This window comes from Nelusetta ayraudi, unplaced genomic scaffold (genome assembly GCF_046127955.1).
Source record: "Nelusetta ayraudi isolate G7.1 ecotype Tasmania unplaced genomic scaffold, CSIRO-AGI_Nayr_v1 ptg000011l, whole genome shotgun sequence".
Lineage (NCBI taxonomy): Eukaryota > Metazoa > Chordata > Actinopteri > Tetraodontiformes > Monacanthidae > Nelusetta > Nelusetta ayraudi.
In genome coordinates this window covers 26,561,217-26,585,507 of record NW_027466061.1, presented here as the reverse complement: position 1 = coordinate 26,585,507, position 24,291 = coordinate 26,561,217, and the positions used below count along the sequence as shown (strand labels likewise).

The window sequence follows — 24,291 nt, the reverse complement described above, 5'->3', positions numbered from 1 at the left end:
GGCAGAACCAGCGATCAGGACCACCCTCTTATTTCTTTTCTCCTTCCTTTCTGTCTTTCTTTTATTTGTGGAAGCCTCCGAGTGAAGGCGTGGCATTAGCAACGCAGCGTGTTGACACGCAGCACACCGTGGGGAGCGCCATCATCATGCAGATCCGGTCGCAGGACTCAGTGGAGACGCCAGTCGGCTGTGGAGGCTGAGTGTCAGAGTGCATTTTAATGATGTAAAGGAGTGAGATTATCATGAGGACCTGCTAGCAAGAGTCAGAAGTGGGGCTGGGCTGTGTGTGTGTGTGTGTGTGTGTGTGTGTGTGTGTGTGTGTGTGTGTGTGTGTTTGATGCAGTTCCTGGGGGCGGGAACACACACATGCAAAATCTGTAGAGTGCATCGAGGTGTACGTGTGCGTATGAGTGTGTGTGTGCGTGCATGCATGTGTTTTTGTGTGCGTGTGTCGGTGTGTTTGTTTGAGAGGACAATGTGTCCCGTGCAAAGTGTCTTTCACTTTCGGCTACGGCAACACCACTCGGACAAACCCGCTTTTCCAACTTCACTTGGCACGACGCAGTATGATACCATACCATACCATACCATACCATACCATACGATACGATACGATACGGTACGGTACGGTACCATACCATACCATACCATACCATACCATACCATACGGTACGGTACGGTATGGTACGATACGATACGATACGATACGAAACTACACAAAACAATAAGATACGATACGATACAACACACCTCGATACGATAGGAGAACATGATACAGACAAAGACAACCCATTACAAAACAATATAACGTAATAATACAATACAATATAATAAGTTCACAACATGGTGAAGTGAATTCTGTTCCATTCTGGAAAAAAACTAGCACCAGCGGGTATTAGACTCCTTCCTGACATCGCTGGCCAAAAGAAGACTTCAGAGGAGCTGTTAATTAGGATTGCCACAATATCGCAGCAGGTCACAGCTTCACACTGCGTTTCATATTTTTCCGCCTTGTATCCCCTGCCACCTCTTACTGTGTGTCATATTAGCTGACGTTCGAACAAATTTATAAAGCCAACTTGGAAATTGGAAATGTAAATCTATTTATGCGTTAATTTTAACATAATTGTTTCTACCACTTATTTGTTTGTGCATTGGAGTTGCTCTTATTGACTTTTAACAGCGAACAACGGTCTTTAAATCCTGCAGGACGCACCGGGCAGCAACAAGCACGGCTGAAACCAGCGCAATTTTCTTTGGCAGCAGAGCAGTTCAGTCACCGTTCCCCTTCCTCTGGCTCTGTTTCAAGCACCTGGATCTTGGCCGCACAGGCACCGTCCCCTGTCACAGGTCGACAATACCCGGGCGCCTTCAATTCTCCATTTCCATTGTCCCAATGAAGTGGACAGCAGCTCGGCTTGTGTTTATCATCCGCGGCAGCGGCGCCGGAGCAGATTTTAGCCGCGGTCTTATCAGCGGCAGCCACAAAGGGCCAACGCAGGCGGAGGCGAAGAAGCGGAGGGGAGGAGACGGAGTTCTTCAGGGCAGCGGGGCTAATGACCATCCCTGCTGACGGAGGCCGACACCGGGCCTGAAGCTGTCGGCCGCCACGGAACAGCGGTTCTTTAAACATTAACACGCAGATTTACAAACAGCGTGCGTGACTGACAAACACACGCAGCGGGATTAGAATTCCACGGGGGCAGTTTGGGGAAAACCAGGCTGATGGCTGAACAAAATCGAGAGAGAAAAACACTGATCAGCAGAGGGAGTAGCATATCAACGCAGAACCCAGCTCAATAAATATTTATACGTATTTAAGTAGTTGGAACCCAAATGGACTCTTAAAGAACTTCTTGAAGGTTCTGTCATAGAATCGAATGTATTCTTTTTCCTTTTTTTTTTTTTTTTTACAAAATTATTATTGCTTTTATTTATTTTTATGCCCAAATTTTCTTCTCATGATGATTCGGTTCAGTGTTTTACATGTTCTGAAAACTTGACTTTGGCCATTACTTAAAGAGGATGAAACAAGCAAAGATTGATGTGGAGCACACGTTCAGTTGGTGAAGGCAGCAAAGTACACAGCTGATCTAAAGTGAATCGAGACTACATGTGATTTCAAAACATGCTAAATCTCTGTGGGCACCTTTTCTTCAGCCCTTCTGTGCTTTTCTTGCTTCCTTTTCAGGGGTTTAGCTTGAAGAAATGCTAAAAATGATGAAAAGTTGGTCTCACTTTGTCATCCACCCACATCATCAGGCATTAGCCCTGAGAATCACCTCCATGACAGCAGCAGTGGTGCAGAATATGTTGCAAGGAAATAATCCAGGAATTAAACGACTCAAACGCAGCAACGCTGCCAGCGTGCACAGTGAACACAATCCCTGTGCTAGTCCTATGAGAACAAATGTATCTGCATCAGAGAAGATAAATGATAAAATATGTTTGTTTTTCTCCTGCTGGAATTTTTCCTGAACTTCTCATTCCAGGCTGTTTGTGAGGCTCACCAAGCAAATTTCCTGTTCCCCGGCAATCCGTCTGATCCCTAAAATGTCATTTCACACAAATCTGCCTCCCTGTGATGAGCAGTGTGACGGCCGCCGAGCGCTGGACGGAGTGGACGGCTGGATCGCAGACGATAAATACCCCTCAGAAGCTTTCGGCCTATCAGCCGCGGAGACCTGACTTCCCCCAATTTCAGACGTCCAACTGGGCAACAAACACGCGGCAGAGACTTTATCTTTAATTCTTCGCTGCCGATCTTTCAAGGCCGGTCAAAAGTGACATTGGAGGCAAAGAATACAGAAAAGCCAATTTGTTGCCATTTTTTTCACTACAAAGGGAAATTTTTCCAGCCAAGCTTCAGACAAATGCTCAGCAGTATTTATCTGATAAAAGAGTCCATTGTCAAGGTTTGACCCAGAGGGACCTCAAAGCAACAACAGCTTCACTGATATTCTGGTCTGGACTCACAGAAGAAAAAACTGAATGTTTCTGATCTCCATCAGTGATTTTAATCCTAATTCTTTTGTGACGATCTGAAGGCTGAGTATTTAACATCAATATTTGATTGGGTTTGGATTCTGTTGGTATTACCGTTTCTCAACTCTCAATTTGTTTTACGAACCTGTTTTTTTTTGGGGGGGGGGTTGTCAGTATTTATTAGTTTGTATCTTAAGGTGCCAAATTATCCATTATTGTATTGGTTACTGGTGAAGTTTAAACAAACATTTGCCCAAATAAAATCATATGTATTTTTAATTTTGTGAGCTACAGTGAAACAAATAGGAGGCAAAACAAACACTCACAGAGCAAAAGCCACTCCCCTACAATCCAATTATTCCCAATAGCAGAGCAGAAGGTTTGAATGGCCTTTGTTTTGACAGCAACCAATTTTTACCATTTTACCAAGAAGAAAAGCAGAAGCGTTTCTACCTCAGTGCATCCAGGAGGACGTTCTGTTTGTGCCGACGACCCCGTCAATACGCCGGCATATATTTCTTCCCATGATGGCTCACAAAAGCTTCAAAAGTGGATCTGAACAATTTTTGTCAGGGTTCTTTTTTGCTGTTCCCCTCTTAACCCATGCGAGTATCGCTGCGTGTCTCCAGGGTGTGTCATTGATCCTGTTGGCCATTAGGAGAATATTTTTCCCTTCTCTGCTGCACGTTACCGTCCTTCTCTTTGACATTTGCATCAGAAATTGCCGTGCCCATGAACAGGTTCACGGGAACGGATGCCTAAGACAAAATATTACACAGAATTAACAGCACAGGAGAGGAGGATCCTGAATTAAGAGTGAGATAAGCTGACACTCCCTTCTGGTAGAGGTGTTTTTAAGGGCAACTCCACGATAGAGATCTTGAGTTGTTAAACTGGCGATTTGTTCAGCTTGTGTGTTCTTTTATTTTTTTTTAATTGATCAGTTGAGGGGCGACACGGTGGCACAGCAGTTAGCGCTGCCGCCTCACAGCAAGAAGGTCGTAGGTTCGATTCCGGGTGCCGGACCTGGGACCTTTCTGTGTGGAGTTTGCATGTTCTCCCTGTGTCTGCGTGGGTTCTCTCCGGGTTCTCCGGCTTCCCCCCACAGTCCAAAAACATGCATGTGAGGTCAATTGAACATTCTAAATTGTCCGTAGGTATGCATGTGAGTGTGAATGGTTGTCTGTCTCTCTGTGGCCCTGCGATGAACTGGCGACTTGTCCAGGGTGTCACCCTGCCTTCTGGGATAGGCTCCAGCAGACCCCCGTGACCCTGAATAGGAATAAGCGGATGTAGAAGATGAATGAATGAATGATCAGTTGAGAATATTTTTTGTTACTGATGCTACAATTCAAAAAGGTGGTATTTATAAGAATAAAGAGCCCCCTTTAACCTTTGTCGCAGAAACATATATAATGACCTACTGTTATGTTATCTTTATCATTTAGATTTTTTTGTGACAGCATCAGTTATAATGACATGCTGTTACGTTATGGTATGTTGTGTTCATTTATTTACTTATTTTTTGCTCCCCGGGGGGTGAACGGCCTACTGCTGCTCAATCAATGCTAAGGAGAAACCTTTTTGGCCCCACTTTAATACAGCACGAGCACCATTATTGCTGTGGCCACAAATGGCATTCAGACCACACCAGGTTGGAGGAGTGAACTCCCCCCACTGAGCGATCAATGATGTGTTACGGAGAAAAGGGCAGTTGTTGTTATTCTCCTCATATGACGGCGGTTGAAAAGGTTAGTGCACTTCGCAAGCCAGCCATCAAATGTTTATTTAGGTTGTGGCTCTATTGAAACTGCACAGCTTTACTTCCACAGTAATGATGCGTAGCATTAACCCTGAGCCCACACGGTCCGCTATCAATGTTTTTTTCCATGCCAGAATCATGATGGCTATAGTGGGTGTGTGGGGGTGAGTTTTAAGGCCACCTGTATTTATATATGTGTTGTTTAAAGTATAACATTTAAAAGTAAACGCAGAGTCCATTAATGCCTGTAAAAAAAAAAAAAAAAAAATTAAAAAAAAGTAACATTCTTGGCAAGTAAGCCAAGTTCATGATCTGCTTTTGACACAGAGGATAATTATCTGTTAAAGTTCATTTTTCAATCTATTAATTTTAGACATTTTTCTATATTTAGTTATTATAACTGTTGATCATACAGATTTGTATTAAATTAATTATTTCTTCACTGATCTACTGAGAGAGGAGGGCGGGAGGGAGAGAGAGAGAGAAAGGGGGGGGGGGGGGGGGTTGTCGTCAACATACGTGTCTACCTCTAGAGGGCAGCCTGCTCCCGCCACCTTACCGGAAGAAGCCAGCATCACGTGACGTTTTCGGGAAGTAAATAAACTGCCTTCCCGCGCAGTCGTTCACGTCATTTTCAGCCCGGAGTACAAATTCCCGTTTTGCGTCCCTGTTAGACAGGCAAAATGGACGAGCTTTACTTGGACAACATCGACGAATATGTCAACGACCACAACAAGATAGTGAGTGACTGCTTCACTCGTCCTCTTTCGGCTTTTGTTCCGCTGACGCGAGCTTCGAAGTTTGTAGCCGCCGAACTGCCTGCACAAAGCTGCCTGACTCTGCTTTGTTTGAAATGTATATTATTCTAAAGTGACCAGACGTCCCGGTTCTGCCGACATAGTCCAGATTTTAACTTTCGTGCCTTGAATCGCAGCCCGATAATCTACCGAAAACACATGTAAAGAATAAAGTATCGTGTGTGTGTGTGTGTGTGTGTGTGTGTGTGTGTGTGTGTGTGTGTGTGTGTGTGTGTGTGTGTGTGTGTGTGTGCGCGCGCGCGCGCGTGTGTGTGTGTGTGTTTAAAAAAAACAAAACAAAAAAACATACATGGTTTGCTCCATTCGGCTGTGGTGAGCAGTAGCCCTACTTGCTAACAAGCTAAGCGTAATATATGCGTCTGCCACCTGACATGCATGCACATTAAACTAAACCGTAACTTAGGCAAACCATCTCTTTTACCATTGTTCTATTTGTCAGGACAACAGGTTGCGCGACACCTGTCCGTCTTCATCAGGAAGGAACGAACGAATGTACACCGGAAGTGCAGCAAAAAAATTTGCTCACCGTGCAACACGTGCCACAACACCAGGAATGTCCCACGCAAAATACCTGCAATTTTAATTAATAAGAAAAACTATGAAACCATACAGCGAGCGTTGTGTTAACCAGCAAGACTCTTCATAACTGCAACTAAAAAATTATCAACGTTCTATTAAACCGGGTCCTTGTAAACTAATAAATTGTGACAGGGTAGAAATGTGTGTATGTATGTCAGCAGCAGCAATAATATCACATACAAATATCAACCCTTGTGAACCCTGAACACTAATCTGTCGTCTTCTTCAGCTGTCAGTCAAACATGGTGGGCGGTGCCCAGTGCTCCTTGTTTTCACTCCCTGTTGCTGGTGTCAGTCAGTCAGTAGTCTCAATGTCGATTTTCAGTGTGAATGAGCTGATAGTGACTGAACTGATGGTCTCATAGCTGGGAACTCAGTTGAAGGCAGAGCAGCTGCTGGCAAAGCAACTTCAGCTGCTTCTTGCCGTCATCAAAGGAACAAAGTGCACATTCATGCTGACGCTCCTCTTCCTGGAATGTGTTGAGGCTTTAGAAGATGTGCCCACTCTGCTCTCTGCAGCCAATCACAGCCCCGTCTGGATGCTTCCTCCCTTTCAACTCAATCTGGTTTGACTGCTTCAGTCATTCGCTCTCAAAAGGGGAAATGGCTCAGACAGGAGCTCAGCTGAACCCAGAAAACTTCTCATGTTCCCTCTGTCTGGAACTTCTGAAGGATCCGGTGACTACTTCCTGTGGACACAGCTACTGCAGGAAGTGTCTCCAACGTCACTGGGATGTAGAGGAGAGTAGAGGAGTCTACAGCTGCCCTCAGTGTAGGAGGACCTTCACGCCGAGGCCTGTCCTGGAGAAGAACACCATGTTAGCAGATTTAGTGGAGACACTGGAGAAGGGTGGAGTCCAAGTTGCTCCTCTTGATCACTGCTACGCTGGAGCGAAGGATGTGGCCTGTGATGTTTGCACCGAGAGGAAACTAAAGGCCCTCCAGTCCTGCCTGGTCTGTCGGGCCTCTTGCTGCGACTCTCACCTCCAGCCTCATAGTGATGATGCTTCCCGACAGAAAGACAAGCTGGTGGACCCCACCCAGGCTCTCCAGGAGAACATTTGCCCTCTTCATGATGAGGTGACAAAGCTCTTCTGCCGCACTGATCAGCAGAGCATCTGTTATCTCTGCTCTGTGGACAAACACAAAGGTCACGACGCGGTGTCAGCAGCAGCAGAGAGGAGTGAGAGGCAGAGAGAGCTGGAGGAGACCAGGCAGAGGATCCAGCAGATAATCAGGCACAGAGACGAAGACCTGAAGGTGCTTCAGAAGGAGGAGAAGTCCATCGACGGCTCTGCTGATAAAGCAGTGAAGGACAGCGAGGACATCTTTACCCAGATGATCCGTCTGCTGGAGAAAAGACGCTCTGAGGTGCAGCAGCAGGTCAGATCCACGCAGGAGGCCGAAGTGAGCCGAGTCATGCAGCTTCAGGAGAGGCTGGAGCAGGAGATCGCTGAGCTGAAGAGGAGAGACGCTGAGCTGGAGAAGATCTCGCACACACTGGATCACAGTCAGTTTCTCAACGACTTCTCCTCACTGTCAGCACTCGGTCTGTCTCCAGCCTCCTACAAGCTAGAGGTTCTTCCTCTGAGATACTTTGAGGATGTGACAGCAGCTGTGTCCAAGCTCAGAGATGAAATACAAAAAGTTCTGATGGAGACGCAGACAAGCATGTCATGGACAGTGAGAAATGTTGTTTTAAGGTCAGAACCAGAACCGGAACCCAGGGGCCGAGAGGACTTCCTCAGATATTCACGTCAAATCACTCTGGATCCAAACACAGTCAACAGAGAGCTGGTATTATCTGAGGGGAACAGAAAAGTGACAGTCATGGAGGAAGTTCAGTCTTATTGTGATCATCCAGACAGATTCACTGACTGGCCTCAGGTCCTGAGTAGAGAGGGTCTGACCGGACGATGTTACTGGGAGGTGGAGTTGGAAGGGATGGTTGACGTAGCAGTGGCCTTCGGGAACATCGGCAGAGCTGGAATGTCGGCGCAAAGTAGATTTGGATTCAATGACAAATCCTGGAGTTTATATTGTAACTCGGGTAGATATCTGTTTTACCACAACAACATCAGGACCGATGTCTCAGGTCCCAAGTCCTCCAGAGTGGGAGTGTACCTGGACCACAGTGCAGGTCTTCTGTCCTTCTACAGCGTCTCTGGAACCATGGAACTCCTCCACAGAGTCCAGACCGCCTTCACTCAGCCGCTGCACGCTGGACTTTGTGTTTTTGTGTTATCTTCAGCTGAGTTGATGAAACTGTGACTGAAGTCGACTGAAGGGACTCTGAGCTGTTGACTCAGCTTTGATTTTTCTTCTGGCATTGTGTTTGTTTTAACAAGCGTCTTCGGCCGCCAGTCAAACATGGTGGGCGGTGCCTTGACTTGTCTTCCTATTTGTGGTCCCACTGTGATCACTGTCGTCAACCTGATGTTGTGTCTCCATGGTTAATGGGTATTTGTGTGACGTTGTTTGTCAGATTCATCCCACAGATGAATAATCCCTCATTAGTCCAGACTTTATTACTGATCCATCTGATAAAAACCTGACTGTTGATCCATCTATAAAGAATCAGATTAATGGATGTAAATATTCTGATTGAGAGTTTTGTCTTGATTTTCTTCTGTTTTGGGCTGAAAGTGACAGCGATGGTAAATTCATCAATAAATACACAGTGACTTTCCTTGTTAAGAATTTACACAATATACCAATAATAACTATAATATCAATATTAATAGTACTATTAAAATGATAATAAAGACTAAACCATGAGTAGCGTGTTTCTATGAAGTGATGTGGTGCCAATAACTGAGGCTCTGTAAAGTGTATTGGGGTCATAGGACGGCTGTCTGTAACTTGTCAAATCAAATGAATCATCCCGTGTGTGTGTGTGTGTGTGTGTGTGTGTGTGTGTGTGTGTGTGTGTGTGTGTGTGTGTGTGTGTGTGTGTGTGTGTGTGTGTGTGTGTGTGTGTGTGTGTGTGTGTGTGTGTTAGGTAACATATAAATGGCTGAGTCTCACCTTGGGCGTCCATGTCAACACAGCCAAACAGTAAGTGCCACTTTCATGGGGCTACTGACTCACTTTTGTGTGTTTAAATGCAATCAGTACCATTCTAACTGTTTAATAAATAAAAAAAAATGTTATATCTGCTTTTTACATGAACTAAAGAGCTGCGTTTTCTCAAAATTGTGTCCAGGATGTTGTATCATTACTTGGATCACAAGAGGAAGGAGAGCTCGGCTCAGCTGCACGCCACCTACCTGCTTTCCGGAAAGTTTGTGGACAACGGCCAAACGGTGAGGAGCTCGCCGGACACCAGCGGCGTGCGGCGCATTCATCTATTTCACTACTTCAGTGGTCGTGATCCTGTGTTGATTTCTCACTTGTCCTGTCAGAGTCACAAGGTGTCGGTCGTCAAAGAGGATCAGCTGGAAGGTGAGCGACTGCTCGTCTGCGTCCAGGCTGCAACCAGCCACGCGGTCAGCGCTGTTCACTCAGCCTCCTCCCCTACTTGTTGACCCAGGGAGGTTTGGCTTGGCGAGGAGGTGGCAGTGACTTATTACGCGATTTATTTTTGGCAGACATGAAATCCAAGATGAGCCTGGTCGTCAGCGTCCACATCTACAGCGTCCAGAAGGCCTTGCTGAAGGACAGCGGCCCCTTATACAGCGTCGACTACGATGCCGTGAAGGACAATCTGAAGGACTGCAGCAGGTTTGCCCACCTCTGCCTTGCACACACCCCGCACGTTGGTTTCGATAAAAAAACTTCTATTTAATGCGCGGACAGTGAGAACCCTGTCGCTGCCTGACTGCAGGTACAGCGCCATCCGCTGCGCCAGCGCGGTGCCCATGTCGTCGGTGGAGCTGCAGCAGGCCAGTGACGTGAGTCGAGCTCCTGCACCAGAGCCCGAGCAGAAGAAAACCGTCCTGAACGGCGACGCCAAGCCCCTCGCCAAGCCACAGAAAGGCATCATGGGAATGTTTGGAAACAAGGCTGCCACCAAGGCTGTGGCCAGTAGCAAAGAGGTTAAGTCAGAGCTGAAGGAGGAGGAGGTAGCCGCAGTAAGTGTTTTTGAACCAGCGACCTTCCGATCACAAACTCGCTGCTCCAACTTCCAGCTCACCACTCCCCCATTCTTCAGCTCCTGTGTATTTTGAATGTTTCAGGTTGATCCTCAAAAAAGCAAACCAGCGGCAAAGAGCAATCCCATGGCCAACTTCTTTGGAACCCAAACCAGTAAGACGACGCAATTGTATTTTCCCCTCTGCTCACAGTTGTCATTGTGTTTGAGTCAATACAGAGGGAATGCATGAACGGCAGCATCCGTTGTGAATGTCGGGAAGTTGTCTTGACGTTACTGGAGCCGTTTATTATTCCTGCAGAAAAGCCAGACAAAAGTGTGGACGTGAAAGAAGCAGCTCAGCCATCATCCTCCTCGTCTACGGCTGAGCAGCAGCGTCCGAGCGCCAAGAAACGGGAAGAAGAGAAACAACAAGCCGCTGCTGTGGAGCCTCCAAAAGCCAAAGAGGCCAGAAGGTTTGTGTTCTGACAACGTTCAGGCGGTTATTTTGAGGGCGAAATACTGTAAAAAAAAAACGTCAATCTGATGTTTCGATTTATTTTTTTCTTGTATACTCAATGCACTGACTTTTGATCAAACAGTGAACAATATACGTTCACGTGGCTGTAAATGTCTTTTAAAACTTTAAACTTTCTCCTCATGAAGCAAAACAAAGAGGGTTGTCGACTCCGACAGCGACGACGACAAAATGGGGAAGAAAAAGAGGCGACGCATTAAGAAGCCTGAACCAGACAGCAGTGATGAAGATGGTGAGCTGTGGTTTCCTGTTTTTTCTAACACTTTACTGCCATGAGTCTGGTCATCACAATCAGGCTCTGATCGTGCTCCACTAAATTCACACTCAGGTCAGAGAAACAGCCCTATGTGTAACCTCTCCCAGGTCACTGAGGCCCCACCCCGAGACCACCTAGTTTATATCCCCTTCCAAAGATGTGGGAAGTCAAAACCATCAAGTTTAGCAGGAAGCTGTAAACAGAGGGCTAAACATGCTGTTTTTTGGTGACTAGGGGGTTTAAGTTTGTTTTTTTGTTTTTTATCATTAATTATGCAAAGCTGCGCCACTGGGTTCTAGGTTGAAAAGTGAAAATAGGTATGGAAACATAAGATGGATGTTGATGAGCAGTTGCATGAAAAAAGAACAGGTGGTGTCATTTAAAACGGCACAGTGAGACTTTAAAACCTGTCATTTTTTTCTCCTCCAGTGATTCCAGAATCTCCACCGAAGATGGAAACTAAAGAATCGTCTCAGAGCCCCAAGAGTCAAACAAAGTCTCCTCTGACTTCACACGTAAGTGGTCAAACATTATTTTTGCTGACTGACCAGACTTGGAGGTAGAAGTTTGTCTTGTTCTAATTGAGCGTTCTGAAAATTCCACAGCAGGGAAACTCCGAAGGCCAGACGAGGAGGAGGAGGCGAGTTCTGAAGTCTCGAACCTTCATAGATGATGAAGGATGCATGGGTACGTGAGGGTGGAGATGAGCCAAGAACCCACAGGCTCAATGTCTTCTGTTTCTCTTGCAAACACAAGTTGAATTTGTATTGCCAGCATAATGAATAGTTTAGTTAAATGTAATTAGTTTAATGTAATTAAACATTGAGGCTCACAGCGTTTTGGCATCCAAGTTCCTCAGGCGAACCGTTTTGTTTTCCGCAGTGACGGAGAAAGGCTACGAGAGCGAGTCGTACTCGGAAGCAGAAGACGACGCGGCAGCTCAGACCACCAAACAGGCTCCCAGACATCCCTTCCCTGCAAAACCAGCGGCAGGCAGCAGACCGGACGAGAAGAAGAGTCAGAAGAAGGCCAGCGCCAACGCAAGCAAAGGAGCCAAGCAAGCGTCAATCATGGGATTTTTCCAGAAGAAATGATGAATGGTGGGGGTGGCTTAGAACTGACGCTCGGGAACACGGTGCACTGTCACAGAGTTGTTCACTAAAATGAAAAACACAACGCGGACAGCGGAGGGAGAGGAAACCCCGCCTCCACAGAACTGGATTCTTCCCTTTCAGTGGGAGATTTTTTTTTTTTTTTTTAACCGTCATCGGCTGTGAAAACATGCGATACTCAATAAATAAACGTGAAACACTGAAACCAAATGTATTTTTCTTTGAAGTAGTTAGGAGCCATCAGTGGCTAGTTTGCAGCACAGCTGTGTAGGGCTCGGTCATCCCCCTCCCCTCCTCTGTTCTCCTCTTCTTCCACACTGGATCTTCAGGACGACAAAGAACCAACAAACGCTGCAACAAATAAGGTTAATTTAATAAATTGCTGCCGACTCGTGAGTAAAAAACATTAGTATTTCAACAAAGTAAATTTAAAAAAAAAGTGGACCCTGACCTCTTTGCAGTTTCCTGATGTCCAGACCATCTGTCCTGCTGCCCACAGTGGCACCATGACAACCGAGGACAGGGTGATGGCCACTCCCAGTGAATACGCCCAGTCAGGGTAAACATACCAGTTGTTAATTTTAATGTGTTGGTAGTCGATGACGTAAAGCAGCAGAGAAAACTGCAAAGGTGGGTCAAACAGACTGGGATGAAGGTCACAGCAATAAAAACGCTAAACTTTTTTTGGAGAGGTCCAGCGGACCGACAATTGCAGAATGTGAACATAATTTTCAATAATTACATCATTAATCTTCGAGCTTTCTCTCACTGGACAGCAAGGAGCTACTTTGGACCTACCAGCAGCAGCGAAGGAGTGATGAATTTCCAGCAGAGTTTGAAAAAGACAGACGGCCTCTGTCCCGTCATTTCCTCCATGAGGTCCATGTAACGGTCAGCACCTGAGCCACATCCAGGAACATGTCATTGAGCCAAGCAGGACTTACAGAAGACAGTTGTGTAACTGCAGAAATGCCATTTGCCTTTTTACTCAGTGGGTTTTGTTTGGGCTACAATTTAAAGAAAGGTGTACGTCAAGACTTACCAAAGATCCAGCCAATAGCCAGACATTCACAGATGGCAACAAAATCCTGACAGGCTCTGGTGGAGCCGTAAAAGTCGGTGAGCTGGAAAACGTAAATTCCTCCCTGCAAACAGGAAGATTGACAAGGAGGTCTTGATTGACTTCCACATTTATGTCCCCGTTTCCTGCACAGAAAATGTTAATCAAAATAAATTTTAGCACTCACCTGCGTAACAAAGACGAGATGCACAAGGAAGCAGACCCCGCAGATTGCAAGAACAAAGAGCTCGCGCCTCACGGGAGCACGGAACCACCGTGGAAACAAATCAACGGCCGTGGTGACGAAGCTCTCCACTGTCACAAACTGAAAAAAAAAATAAAATGTAATTTTGGCAATTAAGGGTCGTATTTTGACAGCAGCAGTGACAAGATTGGTTACATGCGTGTCCACTGCCAGAAGGAAGAGCATGAGGAAGAAGCAGACGGTCCAGAACTGAGACAGAGGCATCATGGCTGTAGCCTGAGGGTAGGTGATGAAGGCCAGACCTGGACCTGAGGGGGTGGACAACAGAGAGCCTTAAGAGCCTTAGACCTCACAAAGATGAAAGCCACTGATGCACTGCAGTATCCTGGCACCTGACTCAGCCACTGCGTCCACAGTCACACCCAGCTGATGAGCCATGAATCCCAGAACAGAGAAGACGACAAATCCAGCGACAAAGCTGGTCCCGCTGTTCAGCAGGCAGAGCCAGAAACAGTCTCTGGTGGATGCAATTGGAACTGCAGTTTTACCGTGATTCAATTCATTAAGTTACTTATTTATTCATACACACATACATATTGAATTGTATGGAATTATGTTTCAAAGATTTACTCAAGATGTTTGGGGAAATGATGGCTACATGGTTCCTGCCTATTGCATTCTGTCAGGCCGGGACTTGAGGCAGGACTCAGACGCAGAGGTTTAACAGAAAAGTAAATTTATTTCACAAGCAATTGTCCTTAGATCAGAGAGATCAAATAAACAGGCTATAAGAATCCTATTCTCACTGAGCTGGCAACAAAATCACTCGCATGGAGGAAAAAGGAATGAACTACTAACAAAAGTATACTCTAATAACAAATCTAGGTTTTAACGAAAAATCACTCACAAGGAGGAAAATAACTATTAAACAAAATCCTATTCTAATAACAAAACTTAGCATTAACAGCAAAGGCCCTCGAGGCCCAATCGTCTGACTGTGGGCTCTTACAGCTAGACGTGGCGGACGAAGACACTCTGGCACAAGACAAGGGGAACGCAGACTATTTGAACACACAAGGTAACAAGGCACAGCTGGAAACAATGGGTAATTGGGTCAGACGAACAGGTGGAACATGAGGAGAGGTTGTGATCTGAAACAAGAGGAAGTTGGAAAAGACGAGACAAAACCTCACCACGGTGTGACACATTCAAAGAGATTCCTGTTCTCCCAGTGGATTTGCTGATATCATGACTACCCTGTGGCGATGCTTGGCGGAGTTTAACCAAACAGTGTCCAATGCCAGTTAGTAGCAAAGAAAAGCCTTTACTGCAAACCAATCCAAAGCACCTGTTTGTGTCACAGCTACAACCTCATTGTGCTCAAATGACACTGATTGGTCCGATCCTAACATTGACCTGTTGCTGGTGTTTCACATTGGGGCTCCTCCGAATGGCTCTCTGTGAGCTTCTCTCTCCTTTCAACTTACTTGTAGCAGTTGTTGTTGTGCTCATTATAGCTTCCGAGAACGTTCAGTGTTCCGATGGCCAAGCTGTAGGAGAAAAATATCTGAGATCCTGCTTCAATCCACACCTAGACAGATGCAACAGTGAGAAGGTTTCAGTATTAAAGTTACATTTACTTCTTTGCATTTCCTGTTTTCATTTATAGTTTTAGTTTTAATTTGTTTGGATGAATAAATATGTGGTTAGCAAATGAACAGTCATGACAATTTGGTGATGGAAGTTTTTCTTTTCATATTATTGAAGGTTATTCTACTACGACCTTCCAATAAAATATTTTTTAGGATATCTTGCTGAAATGATCAACATTTTTCAGCTAATTTTTAGGACTTTAATCACAATGGTTTTACCATACTGTTTAGTAAAATTGTGTAGGTCACCTTCAATTTTTGTTCCTTCTAAGTTCCCTCTTGTTTCCCACCACCAGCTGCAGTCTTTTCATTACAGCCCACATGGTAGCCGAGTAAAATACCTCCAGGTTCGCCAGGTCTCTGATGTTTGGGTACAGGTAGAAGTAGATCCCGTCCGCAGCTCCAGGTAAGGTCAGTCCCTGGATGAGCAGGACCAGCAGCATCACGTACGGAAATGTGGCCGTGAAGTACGCCACCTTCCAGAAATATTAGACAGAGAACACAGACTTTAGAACACGGCAGTTTTGGCGTGCAGCAGTCACTCTGTTACAATTTTTTTTGTAACAATTTTTCCTCTGACTTTTCCAGACGACCTGACGCCCTTCCAAATGCTGAAGTAGCAAAAAACCCAGCAGGCCAGAAGACACAAGGCCAGGTCCCATCGCACAGTGCCCAGCTCCTCAATGCCCATGGACATGCCCAACATCCTGCGCCTGAGAGCAGGAAGGAGACCGGAGAGAAGAAAACAGTGGAGATGGTGGAGAGAGTAGAGAGTCCTGCATCAGTGAGCGCAAGTTGTTTTATCTCATGTTAAACAGTTAAGGAGAAGGAAGAAAGTCCTTCATTTAGAAATGTTGACCGGGATGATTGTATGTCTAGTGACTTGCATGTTTTGTTTTGTTTTGCTTCGTTTCAATATCATCATCAGATAAAGACAGTTACATTTGTACTTCTTTGGAGCAATATTATATCATAAGATCCTCTCATAAAATTGCATTAAATGAAGGGTAAAGATGGAACTCACTCCCAGAACTCAACAGCAGCAGAGCTGGTGTTCCTCAGCCTGGTGTTATTGGATGTGAGGTTCTCAGAGGGAGACAAAGAATCCTGAAGAGTGACACAGGATTCTGGAGTGATGAATAGACAGAGGACAGAACAAGAGTTCAACACTTTAATCTTTCTCTCCACAAGAGCTAATGGTGAAAACAATTACAAATTTAAACTTATAATATTATATTATATATTTTCATATTATTGTGACGTTTTAGTATTTGTCAAGAACCAAGCGTTGTTGTGGGTTTAACAGCTGCTTTATTGTAGCTCCAAACTTGATGGTTCCAACAACCCGAACCGGAGACAAGAAGATGTTTTCCGCACAACTTCCTCTAGAAAACTCCCTCCCACCCGTGTGCCCGCCCCTTTTCCCAGGAACCCCCCTGCACCTCCTTAAAGGCACCTTACACAGACCCAAATGACATAAACACACTTCAAGAACGTTACATTATTATATGTAATATTTATAAAAAAATGTGAATGTATTTGTTTTTTTTATGTATAAGACACATTTCATTAGTGTGTGTGTGTGTGTGTGTGATTGTGTCAAAGCAGGTTACCTGTATTCCAGGTGTTATTGCAGGTGGCCCAGGGTAGTGGTGTCTGGAAAGAGGACACCAGGTAGAAGAGAGCCCAGACTTGGACCAAGATGTAGCCAAAATCATAAAGTTTTATAATCATGTGTCCATATCCAATACCTGGAAAATATAATTATATTAAATTAGTCACATGAAATAAGTTTGTATGTGAAAGCATATAAACTTGACGTGTAATGTATGAAAGAAACCATTTGTGTCACCTTGTGCCAGCGGACACAACTTCCCCCAGCAGGTGATGCACCCTTCCTGGGTGTACTGACCGATGAAGGTCTCCAGCAGGAACAGAGGAACCCCACACAGCACAGCAAACACAACATATGGCACCAGGAAGGCACCTAGAGGAGGAGGAGAGAAACAACTTTTGTTTTTTAAATACAAACATAAGATATTTGTATTATTTCTGTCACCAGCCATCTTGCTAAATACACTGAAATTAATTCACCTCCTCCGTTCTTGTAGCAGAGGTAGGGGAACCTCCACACGTTGCCCAGGCCGACCACATTTCCAGCCACCACCAGTAGGTACTCTGTCTTACTGGCCCAATGGCCTCGGTCAGTCACGCTCCTCTGCTTCTTTTCCTTGTTCCTTCTCTGCCTGCCCATCTCAGCAAGGAGGTCTTCTTCTGGTGTTTCAGCACCAAGTCTGCCTCATAAATACCACAAAGTGACTTCGAGAGCCAGCCCATAGGATACTTGCCACTTTTATTTGTTTCTGTCATCTCATGTTTCAACCGGATTCAAGTTTCAACCTGTTGGTGGAATTGTGCTCAATACTTTCTTCCCAAATTAAAGCATCTGATCAAATCTCGAACATAATCTTTGACAATTTAACCACTAAATTCTAAAGTTAAACCATCAGATGTCATTATATAAATTGATAAACAATAAAGCATTTTTTATTTTTGTGTGGATCTTAACGTTTCCTCTATGCTAATTTCATTTTTTTTTTATCCATCATTCTATTGATACAATCTAATTTCGATGCCTTAGTCAATTAGCAAATTCATAAATTGATTAGGAGAAAACTGAGCAAACTGAGAAAAAGACATAATTTGCATTTTTGTCACTTTTTACTCCCATGTTTGAACTCAAGACACGCCCAAGACTGTACATGTATGGCGGCATTTACATTAAACATGTGATCATTAACCCAAGCCAAGCATATATAGTGTGGTCCTGAACTGTGACTTTAAGTCCACTTTGTGAGCAGCTTTAAGCCATCACATCACATGGCGTCATCTCAGTCACATCCTCGGCTGCCTGCCTCCTCCAGTCTGGTTCTTCAGCTGGCTGGCACAGGAAGGACAAACGCTGAAACAGAAAAACACATCGTGGTTATGTGTGCGATGAATATGCTGGCAGTTAAAAGGAGGGATCTTCACAACACCCACTTGCATGAAGGTGCCTGATGTCTGACACATCTGTCCAGCCGTTGTCAGTATCAAGACGGCAAAGGAGGTCAGTACCATGGTCCATCCCAGTGCGTACGCCCAGTCTGGGTAGACGTACCAGTTGTTAAACTTGAGGTGTTTGTAGTCAACAAAGTACAGGATTAAAGAAACCTGGGAGGACAAACACATATGCAAACACACAAGCATTTGAAGGTGTAATGGCCAAACTTTGGTCACTGACATCTCTGTAAGACACTCGGAGAATCATATCACGAGATCCTGGTTTGCAAATATGTGTTCTGATGTTGGAGAGGAAACATGGCCCAAAGGCGTCTGGGAAGCTTCAGCCACTAGGAGTGCTGTGTCTGCTTTCTAAAGTCGTGTTGGGCTCAACGTGATTTAACTTTGTGGAAACTGAACTAAGACATCAGAAGAATTCTTAATTCAGCTACTTTTACAACAGTGGTAAAAATGTATTGTTGCTGGAATGAGCTCTTCTTTTTCCCTGATGCAAAACCTCAGATCTCTAGATTTTTTTTGCCCACATTTCGTCAAGTGCCTCACTTTTTCCTGTATTTATTTATTGGTTTTATTTTATTCTTATCATCATCATCTTGCTTCTCTTGTGATTACATAAATTACTGTGTTTGATTGGACTGAATTATATCCTATAGGTTGTTATTGATGCTCCATGGTTTACAAGAGTTGTATTATCTGTTGTGTCATGTTTGTGCTGTTTGTTGGATCTCTGTTCTGAACTGGTGGCATACTAGTTTCCCTATTGGGAGGAAGAAAGTTTTCTCATAAAATCTAATTTAACAGTGGAATGTAATTTCATCGGCCAGCAGCAGGAGCAATTGGACTTACCAGCGACAGAAGAGGAATAATGTATTTCCAACACAGCTTGAAGAAAACATGCGGCCTGCTTCCGGTCATGTCCTTGATGAAAGCCAGAACATTGTCAGCACCTGATGAACACAGTTTGATTCAACCATCAATTAAGCTTGTGACTAATGGGTCTGTCCCCTGATAAAATATTATCTCACATATGTATGTTATCTTACATCATTGTTAGCTTTTTTATGTTTGCTCTGACTTGAGGTAGATAATCCCACAATATTTTGCGGACAGCCAATGAGGCATTTTTGTCAAGAGCACTGAGACGAAAATTAAAATGGCTGCCAAATCAACAGTGTTTTTTTGCCACTTTGGGGAGTCAGCAAATAAACACACGCATTGGGACAAAAATTCTTAAACTGGACATTTGTAATCAAATTAAAGACTGCTTCACGTTATTTTTTTCTAAGAAAAACCAAGTCTGCCCACCATATATCCAGCCAATGGCCAGACATTCACAAATAGCCAGAAAGTTCTGTGACATTCTTGTCGAGCCGTAGGCTTCAATGAGCTGGAACACGTAAATACCTCCCTGGAAAAAGGAAATGAAATTGAATAAAATGAAAATGTGTGAACAATGATATGTGCAATATAAGGATGACGTGTGGGTGAAGGACTTGATCAGATTTCTTCAGAACAGCTGTTTTACAGCGTGACACGTTAAGATTCGCTGAAAACAGCAAGAGGCGTGATTGATCGAAGATGGAGGTCAATCATCTGATCAGCACAGTAGTGCCGATTTTGCACTTTTATTGAAGCAACACCTCGGTACTGAGGCATTTACTATTTCCAGTGTTTTCTAATTGTTCTGACATTTCAGTGTATTCAGTGAAGAACAGAGTCTGACAACATTCCATTGACTGTTGATATTTTTTTTTATTTTTTTTTCTACTTTTGATCGGTTCTCTATCGGTCTGAAATTTCATTTAGTTAAGGCCTGTTTATTCTGATTGAGGTTTATATATACTGAGCATTTTTATTCCATTTTGACTTCTAATCCAATTATAATAGGGATATTTGGCTCCATGTCCACCCTGTGAAAGTATATTCTATTCTATTATGTGTATTTTGTACTCACCTCAGTTATTAGGGAAAGATTGATGAAAAAACCAAACAAGCAGGTTGCGAGGGCAAAGAGCTCGTGTCTCTGTGGAGCGTGAAACACTTTCGGAAACAAGTCACTCACAGTGGTGATGAAACTTTCCACCATCACAAACTGGGGATGAAGGAAAGTGAATTATTTTGCATACGTCTCTAGGAAAATCATACTGTTGTTGTTTATCAGATAACACTTGTGATCACGTGTGAATCGATGGCCAGCAGGATGAGCATGAGGAAGAAGCAGAAGGCCCACAGCTGTGGCAGAGGTATCATGGCTGTAGCCTGAGGGTAGGTGATGAAGGCCAGACCTGGACCTGTGGGGCGGACCAGCAACAGAGCTTTGACTCTTTCAGAAAAGTATCAACACTGCAGTTGGTCAAGTTCCTCAATACCTGAGTCGGCCACAGAGTCAACAGTAGTCCCGTGTTGATGAGCCATGAAGCCAAGAACCGAGAAGACGACAAATCCAGCGACAAAACTGGTGGCGCTGTTCAGCAGGCAGAGCCAGAAACAGTCCCTGGAGGACAGACACAGACTGTCAACCAGTGGAGTGAAGACGAGAGTCCATTCAAGGCCCATCGACTTCGTGAACATCAACAGATAAACATCCTGTTGATTTGAATAACCGCTACAGGTAGTAGCCAATCGTTGGATCTTCTCTTTTTGCTGGCAAGCAGAACCTGTGGTTGAAAAAAAATAATTAAAGGAAAACACACCTAAGTGGTTGTGGTGAGAGACTTTGGCTAAAAGTAATAGCAGTGAGAGGGACACATCACTGAGATGCACCAGGGAAGGATCCAAGCGCATCAAATGACATTTGGTATTAAATCCTACTTGTAACAGTTGTTGTTGTAATCAGAGAAGCTGCCCAGGACAATCAGAGAGCCAGCACTGATGCTGTAGGAGAAGCTGATCTGTGACATGGCATCAATCCACACCTGCAAAACAACAAAACATTCCTTCTTCAGCTCTCAGATTCTATCTTTTTTATTTTTATTTTTTGCATTCTGTATGAGATGATCAACGCTCAGACTATGTTCGATTTTTTTGTGTTCATATACTTATTTTGTTACATGAAGTTCACCTCTATGTTGGCCAGACGGCTAATGTTTGGGTACAGGTAGTAGTAGATTCCTTGGCCAGCTCCCGGCAGAGTCACTCCTCTGATGAGCAGAATCAGGAGAGTCACATATGGGAACGTGGCTGTAAAGTAGGCCACCTTCCAGAGAAGAGCACACAGTCAGACCAACAAGGTTGGTTGGAAGTGTCCTTACCAAAGCAGAATTATGGCCTGTTTACCTTCCCAGAGGATCGAACGCTTTTCCAGATGCTGAAGTAGCATAACGTCCAGCAGATCAGAAGACACACAGCCAAATCCCATCGGACCTGGCCCGGCTCCTCAATGCCTGCAGACAAACCCAGCACCCGCCGCCTGGAGGCAAGAGCGACATTTCAAGTGCATCAACCATATATTTCTCTTTATACACAATAGAAACTGTGTATAATGCAATATACTGTCTGAAAAATCATATCATAACATAATTTTAGTGAAGGGCTACTTTGTGGTTAAAAAATTAAATAAAGCTAAATTAAAATGGTCCAAAGCAGTTTCATAAATTAGACCAACACATTATGCACGTTGACTGACATCTCGTGGCACCACAATTATTTTTAAACTTTTTGTGATAACATTACAGCTGTGAAGTCAATGGGACTCAGTTTATTTTTAACTATCTCTTCTTTTTTTGGGGGAGGGGGGCGAATGAAGAGAAAGAAAAATAACTTACTGCCAAAACTCAATGGCAGCGGAGGTGGTGTTTCTCAGCATGCTCTCATTTGTCGTTGCATTTCTTGAGTTCCCTTGCGAAATAGCCAAACAGTTCTCTGGTTTCAAACATAAAATAATATAATATTATACTCCCACATTGTTAAGTCATTACATCACATCTTATTAAGATCTTATATTATACATATCCTCTAAAATATAAATATTGTTTCTCTTGAATTTTAACATGTTATTTTGTTGTGATTTCACTATCCTTTGGCTTTTCTTCTTTCAGTGCTACCTGTGTTCCAAGTGTTGTTACAAGTGGCCCAGGGAAGCTGGGAACTAAAGGAGAAGCCCAGGTAGAGAAGAGACCAGGCTTCGATTACGGTGTAGCCAAAGTCATACATTTTCATCACCAAATGTCCATAACCGATTCCTACAGCATATGGAAAAAAATAAATATTTCAAGTTTCATTTTTTTTATTATTTAATTATGATATTTGAACATTACAATTGAGCAATTCACCTGAAGCCAGTGGACACAGCTTCCTCCAGCAAGTGACGGTTCCTTGCTGGGTGTACTGGCCAATGGAGGTTTCCAGCAGGAACATTGGAATTCCAAGAAGTACCGCAAACAAACAATATGGCAGCAGGAAGGCACCTAAAAACATTAAAACAACAAAATAAGAGTATGTCGGCTTTTCTTTTCTTTTTCAGTTGATTAAAACAAATCAGAATCAAACTCTCAGCATAGGTGATTACCTCCTCCATTCTTGTAGCACAGGTAGGGGAACCTCCACACGTTGCCCAGGCCCACCACACTTCCTGCCACCACCAGAAGGTACTCTGTCTTACTGGCCCACTGGCCTCGGTCGCCGATGGCCCTCTGGTTCTCCTCTGTCCTCCTCTGTCTGCTCATCCTCGCACTATGAGAGGAATCTGGAATAATTTGGCTTTCTCAGCTCTTTTCGGTTTTCTGTTCTTTCACGACACCAGCAAATATTTACTAATTAATCTATAATTACCTTTATTTGTTTTCCAAGGGTGGTTGAATCTATTCATATTTAGCCATTAGACTCCGAAAATTCCATCCTGTGGGGCATGTTCACATCCCTAACATTAACATAGCAACAGTCTTGTTGTATGCACATAAACACAGTGTATTTTTCTGGTCCACTACACTGTGACCCAACCAAACCAGCTGTTGCTGGTATTGACATGGGTGAGACTGTAACTAATCAGCTGATGAGTGTGTTGGAGGCAAGGCTAAATGTCAGTTAGTGTCTTCAAATCATTACTATGGCATGCAAATATTTAACTCCTTAAAAATTTTAATACAGTGTCTTTTGCTCAGACTGATTGATTTGATCACAACAGATGCACTCAATTAAAACAACAACAACAACAAGAGATGCCGGCAATGTCAGCTAGTGGCTGTTTTAGTGCTGCTAATTGAGAATGTTTCTTTCCACACATTTAAAGTTCATTTCAGATTACCAACAACACACAGTTGTGGTTTAGTTCAAATAAATTGTTTATTATTTCAACAGAGGTTTAGAACACATAATCGCTAATCAAACACATACTTGCCATGTCGTGCCTCCTTATGTGAAGGATAAAGGAGTGGCAGGTGTGCAGAGTCACTTGGGATCTTATTTCTACAAAGAGCGAAATAGTTAGAAATTTGTTTTATGCTGAATTTGTTGATTGAAATGTTTTCTTTTTTTATTGTCACTTAAGTGAAATTATAAAGTGGTCCTGTGTCCTTGACAGGTGGTTTGGTACAAATAGGAAAAGCTAGGTTGTCATGTCATGATTCAGAGTGTCATGTTTTGTGTTAGTTCAGTTTTGGTTATTGTCTTGTGACTTCCTGTTTTATTTTGAAACCCTGTTCCCCCATGTGTCAGTTGGCTTGCTCTTCCCTTGTATGTTTCCAGCCTTGTCGGATTATTCTTCCTTGTTCTGATTGTGTTCACCTGTTCTCAATTATCTTGTGTATAGATAGTCCGCTTCTTTCTTTGTCCTGTGCCATTTTGTCACGTTAACTGCAACAGAAAGCTGGCAAATCGAGTTCATGTCTTTTAATAAGGGCTTGTGTTTTTCTATTGTGTTTTGTCAGTCTGTTTTGTTTGCTACTTTGTGCTTGGTTTATACTTTTCCACTTCGGACTGATTGTATGTTTTGTTGGAACTTTACCTACAGATTGGTTTAGTATTGGGGCGACACAGTGGCGCAGTGGTTAGTGCTGCCACCTCACAGCAAGAAGATTGTAGGTTTGATTCCGGGCCTGGGAGCGTTCTGTGTAGAGTTTGCATGTTCTCCCTGTGTCTGCGTGGGTTCTCCGGCTGCCTCTCCAAAAACAGTCCAAAAACATGCATGTGAGGTCAATGTGAACACTCTAAATTGTCCGTAGGTGTGCATATGAATGGTTGTCTGTTTCTATG

At 43.9% G+C, this 24,291-nt stretch overlaps 4 protein-coding genes across 7 annotated transcripts; 2 read left to right on the top strand and 2 right to left on the bottom strand.

The window, feature by feature from the left end:
- Window positions 1-5,333: 5,333 nt before the first annotated feature.
- pold3 (polymerase (DNA-directed), delta 3, accessory subunit) lies at window positions 5,334-12,332 on the top strand. Of its 4 annotated transcripts, none has more exons than XM_076022283.1 (12): window positions 5,334-5,487; window positions 9,146-9,201; window positions 9,350-9,449; window positions 9,549-9,588; window positions 9,735-9,867; window positions 9,971-10,208; window positions 10,323-10,392; window positions 10,539-10,692; window positions 10,883-10,986; window positions 11,440-11,525; window positions 11,619-11,697; window positions 11,893-12,332. In XM_076022283.1, the coding sequence occupies exons 1-12, from the start codon at window positions 5,431-5,433 to the stop codon at window positions 12,102-12,104; spliced, it is 1,329 nt and encodes a 442-aa protein (XP_075878398.1). In that variant the 5' UTR covers window positions 5,334-5,430; the 3' UTR covers window positions 12,105-12,332. The 4 variants fall into 4 exon arrangements, with proteins under 4 accessions (XP_075878398.1, XP_075878397.1, XP_075878396.1 ...); XM_076022282.1 differs by having other exon boundaries at window positions 11,616-11,697; XM_076022281.1 differs by having other exon boundaries at window positions 9,971-10,217.
- On the top strand, window positions 5,494-9,133 carry LOC142885624 (tripartite motif-containing protein 16-like). Its single transcript, XM_076022279.1, has one exon. The coding sequence runs from the start codon at window positions 6,640-6,642 to the stop codon at window positions 8,413-8,415; it is 1,776 nt and encodes a 591-aa protein (XP_075878394.1). The 5' UTR covers window positions 5,494-6,639; the 3' UTR covers window positions 8,416-9,133.
- A 30-nt stretch (window positions 12,333-12,362) lies between the features above and the next one.
- Window positions 12,363-17,293, bottom strand: LOC142884324 (sodium- and chloride-dependent GABA transporter 3-like). The gene is made up of 14 exons (XM_076019835.1): window positions 17,134-17,293; window positions 16,892-17,026; window positions 16,653-16,790; window positions 16,064-16,166; window positions 15,620-15,752; window positions 15,381-15,515; window positions 14,875-14,978; window positions 13,780-13,904; window positions 13,583-13,695; window positions 13,370-13,507; window positions 13,165-13,267; window positions 12,921-13,021; window positions 12,574-12,744; window positions 12,363-12,473 (listed from the first exon to the last, which is right to left on the bottom strand). Exons 1-14 carry the CDS (start codon window positions 17,291-17,293, stop codon window positions 12,363-12,365), a joined length of 1,770 nt encoding a protein of 589 aa, XP_075875950.1.
- Window positions 17,294-17,902: 609 nt separating this feature from the next.
- On the bottom strand, window positions 17,903-22,765 carry LOC142884322 (sodium- and chloride-dependent GABA transporter 3-like). The gene is made up of 14 exons (XM_076019834.1): window positions 22,610-22,765; window positions 22,374-22,508; window positions 22,146-22,283; window positions 21,867-21,963; window positions 21,379-21,511; window positions 21,164-21,298; window positions 20,914-21,017; window positions 20,472-20,596; window positions 20,281-20,393; window positions 20,057-20,194; window positions 19,408-19,510; window positions 18,949-19,049; window positions 18,082-18,252; window positions 17,903-18,001 (listed from the first exon to the last, which is right to left on the bottom strand). The coding sequence occupies exons 2-14, from the start codon at window positions 22,456-22,458 to the stop codon at window positions 17,903-17,905; spliced, it is 1,542 nt and encodes a 513-aa protein (XP_075875949.1). The 5' UTR covers window positions 22,459-22,508; window positions 22,610-22,765.
- Window positions 22,766-24,291: the final 1,526 nt, after the last annotated feature.